The 12,320-nt window shown below is 37.8% G+C and overlaps 1 protein-coding gene across 1 annotated transcript; it reads left to right on the forward strand.

The window, feature by feature from the left end:
• The first annotated feature begins 1,798 nt into the window (after nucleotides 1-1,798).
• Nucleotides 1,799-3,431, forward strand: LOC309804529 (acetyl-CoA acetyltransferase, mitochondrial-like). The gene is given in 3 exon segments (XM_082621915.1): nucleotides 1,799-1,904; nucleotides 2,077-2,315; nucleotides 2,317-3,431. Coding segments are annotated over 3 exon segments (1,263 nt in total). The 5' UTR covers nucleotides 1,799-1,832; the 3' UTR covers nucleotides 3,269-3,431.
• The last annotated feature ends 8,889 nt before the right edge of the window (nucleotides 3,432-12,320 follow it).

Here is a 12,320-nt window from a genome sequence, read left to right on the forward strand (position 1 = left end):
GTAGAATAAATTCATAGTAAATTTTGGCAGTATACAAAGTTTAGTTTATTAATAACACACTTAGCAACCCTTAGTAATTCACTTAGTAATTTACCAGTAAATAGCCTCTAGCCATTTATAATAAGTTGGTGGAATTATCCTTTGTCTCACCCTAACCCATACCCTTTCTGACTTATGGGCAGCCGTCTAGTTCATAGAGTCAATGAAACCAAGTCATGGATTCAATCCCTAGTTTCATTGTCATTCTTGATTCTCTCCTGTGGCCACAGGCTGAACCTTTCGCCAGGGGCAGATTGGTCCCTGGGAAAGGTTGAGTAGTAGCTTGTACGGTTGGGTAAGCATAAATATCTTAGTCTCACTGGAAAATACATCCCAGTGATGAGTGGTAGGTCAGTAGCATCATGTTTTGTTAAAGGAAATACATAACCCAAGATAAGGCAGTGGAGGTTACTTTCTAGTCTACCTTGCTACTCTGGTCATACCTACTTATGTGAGGTCCTTGCCAGTTTGTACCACAAGGAGTGAGTTTTGCAGTTGTATGGGTCATACACTGGGAATAGCAGTCATGAAGAATAAACTGGACGTTTAATTAGGAGTAGAAAGGGCAAATAGAAAGCTCCTTGTCTAATCTGTTGGTAGTTTGGATCCTTATTACTGTCAGAAGTTTCTTCACAAAATTTTGAAATGAAATACAAATCATCATTAACCTGTGGGCATGATTGGAAAAGAGCCATCGAGAATGGTTACTCAGTGGCATGGCAAGCTTCATTCACCACAGTAGACTCTAATTTTCTTTTTTAGATATATGATGGATTAAAAAAAAAAAACTTCCTATGGATGGTTCTTGCATAGGATTCTCCACACTAAATATCTGGTCTTTTCTTTCTTCTGACTTTCTGTTGGCAGCCTCTCTGATCTGTGAGAACCTGGGCAGTGTTCCCCCTCTTAGTGTGTCCTCTCCTGTATCTATTTCTTCAAGTTCTGTGCTACCTGGAGCTCTCCACCCTCCCCCATCGATTTTTATCATTTCATTCCGTTCTTGAAGATTCCTTATATCCCAGCCTAACTTTGATCAAGTAGAAGTGAGCTGTCTATACCCTACTTTGTTTGTTACTGGGTCAGAAAGGACTAGATAATGTATTATTGAAAAGAAAGAAGGACATAAAGGAAAGTATATGTGAATTTACAGTTCTTGTTCACCTTACTTGGTTTTTAAACCAACATGCATTTCCTGATTATAGAAGAAGTACTTGTCCACTGTAGGAAGTTTGGCAAAATAACACTAATAAAGCAAAATATAATCACCCATAATCTTACCACACAGGATAACCACTGTTAATACTTCGCTGTATTTCTTTCCTGTCTCCTTCACCTATATGCTAATTATACAGATACCTGCATACAATTTCTCTGCTAAAAAGTTACATTATAATAATAGCTTATATTTATACTGTGTACTAGCTCTATGCCAAGCATTTTATGTGCATTATTACGTTTAATCTTCATTATAACCCGATGAAGTATGACCTATTGTTCTCATGTTAAATGAGGAAATAAGGCTCAGAGAATGAAATTATTTGGCCAAAGTAAGTAAGGATGAAAACTCAAGCAGAGGGGAGCCCATAGTATTAATGATACACTATTCTGGTCACCATTCTACTTCATTAATATTAGATTTCATTATTTTAATTAAATTTATTAGTGATTAGAGGATTAATTTTTTAAAGAGTTATTATCTTTGAGAAAAATAATTTAATGTGTATTAATGATGGTTAAAAATACATAAATTTCGATCTCTCCGCTGGTAACTGTCCGCTCCGCGCTCGGCCACTATGGCTGTGCTGGCCGCCCTTCTGCGCGGTGGCGCCCGCGGGCGCAGCCCCCTGCTTCGGAGGCAGATGCAGCGTGAGGCACCATGAGCAGCAAAGTCTCCCGTGACACCCTCTGTGAGGCGGTACGGGAAGTCCTGCATGGGAACCAGCACAAGCCCCGGAAGTTTTTGGAGATGGTGGAGCTTCAGATCAGCCTGAACAACTGTGACCCTCAGAAGGACAAACGCTTCTTGGGCACTGCCAGGAAATAAGATATGTGGAACGAAGTTATGTATCAAAACCCACTTTGAATGAAGTGGTCATAGTAAGTGCTGCAAGAACACCCATTGGATCCTTTCTAGGCAGCCTTTCCTCTCTGCCAGCCACTAAGCTTGGTTCCATTGCAATTCAGGGAGCCATTGAAAAGGCAGGGATTCCAAAAGAAGAAGTGAAAGAAGCATACATGGGTAATGTTCTACAAGGAGGTGAAGGACAAGCCCCTACAAGGCTTACCTATTTCTACTCCATGTACCACTGTAAACAAAGTTTGTGCCTCAGGAATGAAAGCCATCATGTTGGCCTCTCAGAATCTTATGTGTGGACATCAGGATGTGATGGTGGCAGGTGGGATGGAGAGCATGTCCAATGTTCCCTACGTAATGAACAGAGGAGCAACACCATATGGTGGCATAAAGCTTGAAGATTTGATTGTAAAAGATGGGCTAACTGATGTCTACAATAAAATTCATATGGGCAACTGTGCAGAAAATACTGCAAAGAAGCTGAATATTGCACGAGATGAACAGGATACTTACGCTATTAACTCCTATACCAGAAGTAAAGCAGCATGGGAAGATGGAAAATTTGGAAATGAAGTTGTTCCTGTCACAATTACAGTAAAAGGTAAACCAGATGTAGTGGTGAAAGAAGATGAAGAATATAAACGTGTTGATTTTAGCAGAGTTCCAAAGCTGAAGACGGTTTTCCAAAAAGAAAATGGTACAGTAACAGCTGCCAATGCCAGCACACTGAATGATGGAGCAGCTGCTATGGTTCTGATGACTGCAGATGCAGCCAAGAGGCTCAGTGTTAAACCACTGGCAAGAATAGCAGCATTTGCTGATGCTGCTGTAGAACCTATTGATTTTCCAGTTGCACCTGCATATGCTGTACCTAAGGTTCTTAAAGATGCAGGATTGAAAAAAGAAGATATTACAATGTGGGAAATAAATGAAGCCTTTAGTGTGGTCGTACTAGCAAACATTAAAATGCTAGAGATTGATCCCCAAAAAGTGAATATCAATGGAGGAGCTGTTTCTCTTGGACATCCAATTGGGATGTCTGGAGCCAGGATTGTCGTCCATTTGGCTCATGCCTTGAAGCAAGGAGAATATGGTCTTGCCAGTATTTGCAACGGAGGAGGAGGTGCTTCTGCCATGCTGATCCAAAAGCTGTAGACAACTTTTGTTGTCTAAGGCAACAACCCTATGTAGCCAGAAAGGCCTGCTGTAATCAGGGTGACTGATTACCCTGGGTCAGCCTGTATGAAAATAATCTGTTTCACTTTTTATTATTCTCAATTCTTTTTAAAAAAATAAGATAAAAAATCAAATCCCTAAACCTTTTGAGATTACACAGTAATTTTTTCTTCTACTTTACATAGTTTCTAATCTTGAACACATTTTTGTTATAAGGCTGTACTGTTTAAAATACCACTGTGCAATATTACTGACTTATAAGTAGCTAGAAGCTTCCATTTTAGAGAATAAATCTTAATTTACAAAAAAAAAAAAAAAAAATACATAAATTTCTTAACACACTACCTTTTTGTCCTCCATAAAATGGTCAGGGAATTATTACCCATATGAGATGCCATAAACTGAACTTGTCATTTTCTTCATTTCTCATTTCTTCTTTAACTGTCCTAAGTGAACTGATGAATTTGTCAGGAGGAGAAATCATCTCATTAACCCACAAAGGATTCACATTCACCTACTCCCTTCGCTCACTTCTTCTGTTGCCCTGGAAGAGTGACCATTACACACTCATGAATATCAAATCCATTGCTTCCTTCTCACTCCAGTCTCCTAATATTTCCCCAATGGTATTAATTATGAAATGGCCAGGAGGTCTAAGTTCTAAGCCAACTTGGCAACATCTGACAAAATTATGATTTCCCTTATAATAGAGAGTAGATTAAATGTATATAAATATTTTATTGTTCCAAATGTTATGTTTTATCAGTATATAATGTGTATTTCCTTCTGTCAGTGATTTATGTCTTCTAAAATAATACTCTCCCAGACTATAATTAGAAGTTCTACCTTATCTCCATCTAAAAATATTTGTGTTGGAAAATGTTATCTGAAATCATTATACACATTTATGATCTGCTTTTCCATATAATGATTTAGTGACTTACACATTTTAGAGGGCTGCATAATTCTTGATTCTTTAGATGTATTTATATTGTTTGTGAGTATGTAAACTATATCCATTTTATAAATGAGCTTCACGGGGCACTGCTGCAGAATTTCTTCAAACTATTGCCATTTGATTCCTGGAGTTCATGTGAGATATCACTACTACTGCTTATTACTAAGAAAGTAGAATAAATAAGCATCCTAAAAGGATATTCTTACAGTACATGATTTCAAAAGCTGAATAACAAGGTTACTTTAGAATAATAAGATTTCATTATATAACAGATATAAGATATAAGGTAAGATTATTCATTTTAGTCCTTTTATATTATGGATAAAGAAACTATGTGTATGGCTTGCCCAAGGTCAACAGCTAGAAGTGAAGTCTCCTGTCTTGGAACAACCAAATTTTCTATAATATCTGAAAGTAGAAAGTATTTATTTTCTCCACTATTCCCTAAAGGTTTTTGAATGTAGAAAGACTCTCTGGAAAATTGAGCACTTTCCTGTATCCACAGTCTCTGAAATGAAGTTGCCCCCAACTCTCCAACTTCTGCGCCCAGGGGTATGCAAGACCATCCAATGGTCAACTTTCGAATTACTTTTAGACTTACAGAAAAATTGCAAGAATAGTACTGAGAATTTCTGTATGTCCCTGTCTCAGCATACCCCAATGTTAGCATCTTACATACTGTAGTATAATTATCATAACCAGGAAATTAACATTGGCATAGTACCATGAACTAAAGACTGCATTTGAACTTCACTTTGAAGTGTCCAACTAATATCTTTTTGCTGTTGTGGTTGTTCCCAGGATCTGATTTAAGATTCCACACTGCATTTAGTTATTTCTGTCTGGTCTCCTTTACTCTACAACAGTTCCTCAGTCTTTCCTTGTCTTTTGTGACCTGGACACCCCCCAAAGAATATTGATCACATTGCTGCAGGCCGCTCGATTCAGGCCTGTCTGGAGGCTTCTCATGATTGGACTGAAGTCTCCATCAAAAACGCCGCAGAAGTGGTTCCTCATCCTTCTCAGTACATCAAATCACAGCATTCATGATGTTGATATGTATTACTCTTGGTGCTGTTGATCTTGATTGCCTGGCCAAGAGAGTCACTACTAGGCTTTTTCACTCTAAAGTTACTTTCCCAAAATAGCTAAGGATGGAACATTTTGAGCAATAAAATAGATAATGATAGTGCCAGATTGTAACCCATACGATAATATAAATATCCACGAGTTCATAATGATATAAATAAGTAATTGTTAAAATAGATACAGTCAAATCTCGTTATTCATGGTAGTTATGTTCTATAAAGTCCCTGTGAATATTGAACTGTTGCTCCTGGGGGAAATACAGGGTTAGGTTACTGTAATTCTCTGGTCAAAACCTTTTCATCAATTGATCAATATATAACCTGGCTTTATTTGTGTTTCTGCTTAAAGACACCTTATTTAATGTATTTTGTTGATTCATTAACATTGAGCTCATAGACAACAGCACTATAACTCATGCCTGAACGAAGTGTATCTAACACACATATGTTCTCTGTAAGACACATCTCAGCCTTCTTGAATTTAGGAATAGCACTTCAGCACTATGCTTGGGGGATATTTTAAACAGTGAAGTTATCAACAAAAAGCACCAAAATGTGAAAAATGTGGCACTAAATATAACGAGAAAAGGACTCTTGTTCACAGTATGAGGGCTGAAACAAGGAGGCAGAACAATGCCTTCTTCAGCCTCAGCTGGGAATGTGTGCTTTGGGTGACTTAAATTTTTCACTGTTCTGCACATGTCCATGGATGACCAAGAAAGTGCCATAAGTATTGATTTAAGCATTACAAATAAATTTTAGCAAGTAGGCAAATTCTCAAATATCAATACATAATCTGTGAATAACGAGGATGGACTGTATATTTAGGAGAAGTGACAGCTCTTCTTTGCAGTAGAATTCCAATTAATAAATGTGAAAAGAATGAAGGGTCTAGAAAATTACCACTAGGTAACCCCCACAGGAATCATTGTTATAGATGGATCCACTGATGGATGCTGGAAACTTGGGCAAAGGTTTGGGAACAGAAGGAGTTGTAGAGTCTCAAAGTACCTCCCCCAAGACATTTGTTGACTATAGGGGAAAATATAGTGAATTTATATTTTTTTTAGACCCTGAATTACCAAAGAAATCTTGAGGAAAAGGAACAAAGGTGGAGGTATCACATTCCCCAACTATGCGACTTCAGACTATACTGCAAAACTACAGTAATCAAAGCAGCATAGTACTGGCACAAAAACAGACACATAGGTCAATGGAACAGAATAGAGAGCCTAGAAATAAACCCATGAATTTACGGTCAATTAATCTATGCCAAAAGAGGCAAGAATTTACAAGGGACAAAAGACAGTCTTTTTAATAAGTGGTACTGGGAAAATAGAATAGCTACATGTGAAAGAATGAAATAAAACATTCTCTAACACCATACACAAAAATAAAGTCAAAGTGTATTAAAGACCTAAATGTAAGACCTGAAGTCGTAAAACTCCTAGAAAAAAACATAGGCAGAACACTGACAAAATTGTAGCAATATATTTTTGGGTCTGTTTCCTAAGGCAAAAGCAACAAAAGCAAAAATAAACAAATGGGACCTAATTAAACTTAAAAAACTTCTGCACAGCAAAGGAAACCATCAACAAAACAAAAAAGACAACCTATTGAATGGGAGAAAATATTTGCAAATGATATGCCTGATAAGGGGTTAATATCCAAAATATATAAACACTTCATACAACTCAATATTAAAACAATGAAAAAACCCAGTTAAAAAATGGGTAGAAGACCGGAATAGACATTTTTTCAAAGAGGACATACAGATGGCCAACAGACCATGAAAGGGTGAACATGAAAAGATGCTCAACAACAATAATTATCAGAGAAATGTAAATCAAAACCACAATGCGATATCACCTCACCTGTCAGAATGGCTGTCTGTTGTCAAAAAGTCTACAAATAACGAATGTTTGTGTGGATGTGGAGAAAGGGAACTCCAGTACACTGTTAGTGGGAATGTAAATTGGTGCAGCTACTGTGGAAAACAGTATGGAGGTTCCTCAAAAAACTAAAAATAGAACTACCATATGATCCAGCAACTCCATTCCTGGGCATATATCCTAAGAAAATTTAAAAAATTACTTTGAAAAGATACATGCACCCCAATGTTCATTGCAGCATTATTTGCAATAGCCAAGATATGGAAGCAACTTAAGTGTCCATCAACAGGTGAATGGGTAAAGAAGATATGAAATATTACTCAGTCATAAAAGAGAATGAAATTCTGCCATTTGCAACAGTGTGGATGGACCTAGAGGGTATTGTGCTTAATGAAATAAGTCAAACAGAGAAAGATAAATACTGTATATTTTCACTTATATGTGGAATCTAAAAAATAGAATTAATGAATATAACAAAACAAAAACTGACTCACAGATACAGAGAACAAACTAGTGGTTACCAGTGGGGAGAAGGAAGGGAGGATGGGCAAGATAGGAGAATGGGATAAAGAGATACAAACTGCTATGTATAAAATAAATAAGCAACAAGGATATATTGTACAACATGGGGAAATATAGCCATTATTTTGTGATAACTTTAAATGGAGTATAATCTATAAAAATATTACATCACCATGTTGTACATCTGAAACTAAATTAAGTATACTTCAGTAAAAATGGTTTTTAATATTTATTTTAAAGTTAACACTGCATCATTATGTTTCTAATATTTATATAGCATTAGCAGATGTTAACTACCAATACATATAAATAGGTGGCAAGTGTTCAAATGCTTGATGATGGGGGGCGGTCTCCAAATTTCTTTTACTGTATTTTCGTATCTAGATAATTAGCTACTGCTCAGTCAAAGCTGTCAGTTTATATATAATTGGAGGAAAGTCAAAGAAGCTGCCACTTCAAGGGGGGACTTGGGACACTTATGGAGCACTTCCTGTGGGAAATCATCCCAGGTAGTGGTAAGCACTGTTTTTCTGTGTTGTCACTATGCCCTGTTTGAATAGACTAGAAATATCTATTTCACACTGTAGAACTGATCGTGTACACAACTGTCTCCTGAATAGGGTATTTCCTGCGGACAGTGGCTGCCTCCTTCATCTTCATGTCCCTAGTGACAAGCACAGTGACTCACACACAGTAGGTGCTCAGTAAGCCTTAATCAGAAATGGGATGGTGTGGGATGGGACAGGGTAGGATCTAAGTTAAATACTCTGGGTCTGCTGGGCAACCATTGTCTGTATTTTCTCACAGACAAGTTTTTGTTCTTGCCATATTTCTGGATGTTAATGTTTATCTCCTGCCCATGGGGAAAACAAGCATGCTCTTTGTAGTATTTAAAGGTACATGAAAATGAAGACAGCCTTTTTAAAGCACATTTAGTTCAATGGAGTTTCCTTATTCCACAGTGCTTATTTCAGGTGTGACCTTAGGTGTTCTATTCACATACCTATCTTTATCCTAAAAATAGTGGTACTGTTGTCTCTAGAGGCAAGACAGAGGCAAGTGTTAGGGATTTTATGAAGCAGCTTATCTGAAAAAGACTCCAGTGTCATGGTTGGTTTTGAGCATTGGGATGGTTGGTTTCAGGTTTTGTCAAATGTATTAGGGTAGCTAATGTAACAAAGAGCCCCCAAATCCCAGTGACCTAATGTAAGACATTTTTTCTTCCTCATGAACTGTGCAAGCATTGTTCCTGGTTGGGTAGTTTTCCTCCAGGCAGTGTTTCAGGGATTCAGGCTGCTTGCAGCTAGTGGCTCTACATACTTCCAGGTCCTCAAAATCCTGTCTCCTCAGCTGGTGGTTTTATGGGCCAGGTCTAGAAATGGTTTCCTGCCTTCTTCCCACATTCCCTTGGATGTAAATCAATTGTATTTCTACCTCTAAATTCAACGTATGCTGGTAAATGTCTAACTTTGTGTGTCCTGAAAAAAAAAAAAAAAAGAGAAATTATTTGGTGAACAACTAGCCAGTCTATCTCACCAACTCAGCCTGGAGTCTCTCCTCTGAATTCTTATGCCATTTGTTTTCCTTATTTTTCTTAAGATTCTTTCTTCATTGTATTCATTCATTAATAATTAAACCCATTAATACCATAAAGGGTTTGTACAACATGCCAGTTGATGGGGGTTGTAAAGGAAAATCAGGGGCAGAGCCCACCCTGGAAATCAATGTAGTTCAACCTTATTTAGATGTTAGAGTGTTTGGAAGTCATGAAATACTCATATTTAATTTTATCATCAAAATAGGAAATAATATAATCGCATGACTACCTAGTCCACAAAATAAGTACTTCAAGCTACTTGAGTGTCCAAATTTTGCCCCAGACATTTATTTGCTACTCATTCATATTTTCATACTTGTTCATGTTTTGCCTTTTTGTAGTTTTTTCAGGAACAAGAAGAGGCAGATATCTAAGACTTAAAGAAAATGTAAAAGGAAAAAACTTTAAATTCTCTTTTTAAATTTAATTATACTTGAAAATTTGGAAAAGGTTATTATTCAGTCTTATTAGAGAATTACAGTTTTGAGAATCACTGGTCTAATCTCCAGTTATCTGTGGACATGGTATTCCTCTTCTGCTAGCTTGTAAGCAGTTTGAATTTAGGGACCTTGTGTAACAACACTGTTGGTGGGAATGTAAATTGGCAAAGCCACTGTAGAAAACAGTATGGAGGTTGCTCAAAAAACTAAAAATAGAACTGCCATATGACCCAGCAATTCCACTACTGGGTGTATATCTGGGAAAAAAAAAAAGAAAACACTAATTCGAAAAGATACATGCATCCCAATGTTTATAGCAGCACTATTTACGGTAGCCAAGACATGGAAATAACCCAAGTGTCCATCAACAGATGAATGGATAAAGAAGATGTGGTATATGTGTGTGTGTATAAACACATATATACACACACATAAATGTATAAATGGAATATCACTCAGCCATAAAAAAGAATGAAATAATGCCATTTACAGCAACCTCTGGGTTTAAATTCAAAATCAACATTATAATCATAACCATGATGCAGATTATTTTGCATGGACTAAATAGTTATATTTGGGTCAATAGTTTAAGCACTTCTTTGTGATATAGTGCAACACCAGTATCTACACATCCTAGCTTCACAGTTTACTGACTGCCATCCTTCCAACTGGTATCCTTGTTTGTAAAATGGGCACGATGGATGCTACTATCTACCCCATAGGGTTGATGGGAGGATTAAATGAGTCAATACATATAAAATGCCTGGTATGTTGGTAAATGCTCCATAACTCTTAGCTCTCATGATGCTATATACAAATTTTTTTTTTTTTGCTGTACGCGGGCCTCTCACTGTTGTGGCCTCTCCCGTTGCGGAGCACAGGCTCCGGACGCGCAGGCTCAGCGGCCACGCTCACAGGCCTAGCCGCTCCGCGGCATGTGGGATCTTCCCGGACCAGGGCACGAACCCGTGTCCCCTGCATCAGCAGGCAGTTTCTCAACCACTGCACCACCAGGGAAGCCCTCACTATATACAAATTTAAAAATAGTAGGTGGTAGTCTCTCTTCATAAGCAGGCTTTAAATCAGTGATTCTCAACCAGGAGTGATTTCCCCACCCTGTTCCCCAGGGGACATTTGGCAGTATCTAGAGATGTTTTGTTTGTCCTCACTGGCGAAGGTGGTGGTGGAGGGGATGCTACTGAATAGAGGCCAGGGATGCTGTTCAACATCCTACATTGCAGAGGAAAGCCCCCTGCAATAAAGGATTATCCTGCCCCAAAACATCAATAGTGCTGAGGTTGAGGAGCCCTGCTTTAAAGAAAGGTACATGCTGTACTTTCATAGATGGAGGGGGAATTGGCCATCACACTTTTACAATTAGGAAGTAAGCTCTCTGATCATCAATTTACATGTCTGGAAAAGAGGTTAATAGTACCCAATTCACCTGGTTTTTGTGGACATTAAATGGAAGACTTTAATGCTTTTATAAACTGATGTACTATGCAAGTATAGGTTAGTTCTAAATTGTTTTCCTCAACCTTTAAAATTGTTTTCATTATTTCCCTGCTACGGTGCCTCTGTAGATACTTTTTTCCCCTAATTGCTTTCTCCCACCATGAAATTTTAATACTACAAGTGTGCTGTATGTCTATTGATCTAGTTAGATAGGTTCAACGTTTGGAGGGCCACAAACCACTGTGATATCTAAGATGAGTTTTTGCCCCACATGAACCAATTTTCATCCCCTTGAGGCAATATCACCATCACTGAGAAGGCATGTTCTAAATAAAAGAGGAATTAATTATAAAAGTAAAAAATATTTTTATGATGTTTTAATTACTTATTACTAAAAGTCATTTAATATCACTTGTTCTGCATTTGGGATCGGATGAGATAGCAATACAAAACTCAAAAACAATTCTGCTGATTTAAAGTGCCTATAGGCTATATAAGGATCAAATGTCTATAGCACTTTAAACGGACAGCAACGCTCATGCAAATGAATGGAGATTTAGTGAAGTCTGCAAAGGCAAAAATAAAATCTGATAGAGGGCAAAAATACGAGAAATTGAAGAGAAGATGAAAGCTTTCTAGAGAGGCAGCTAATTTGAATTTAAGCTTCTCATGAAAAGGAAACATAAAAGAAAGGTTTGAGAGGCAATAGGATGGAAGGGAAATTGGGCTGGATAAGGAAGCTGAAGGAAATAATAGTAACATTTCTTTTTGTAGGTGAAAGTTACTAATTAACTAGGTAGCTTCCCCCCCCCACCCCCCACTTTCTTTGAAAAGGAAAGACTAAGCATAACTAAATCTTCAAAGAGAGGGGCATGTCATACGTGAGGGAAAATTGGAAGCTTAGGGCCTATAGGTTAGCTATCTGGTCATCAGGCCATAGGTCTGGAAGGAATCCTTATGTGGCCTGGCCCATTTTTATCTACTCCCTTAGTTCCCCACTCCTCAGCAGAAGGGTCCTGTCTGAGGTTTCAGCCTACGTCGTACCACAGCATCTCTACGGACCCTCTTTTCTCCTCAGG

Source organism: Mesoplodon mirus (assembly GCF_964341445.2).
Source record: "Mesoplodon mirus genome assembly, chromosome: 1".
Lineage (NCBI taxonomy): Eukaryota > Metazoa > Chordata > Mammalia > Artiodactyla > Ziphiidae > Mesoplodon > Mesoplodon mirus.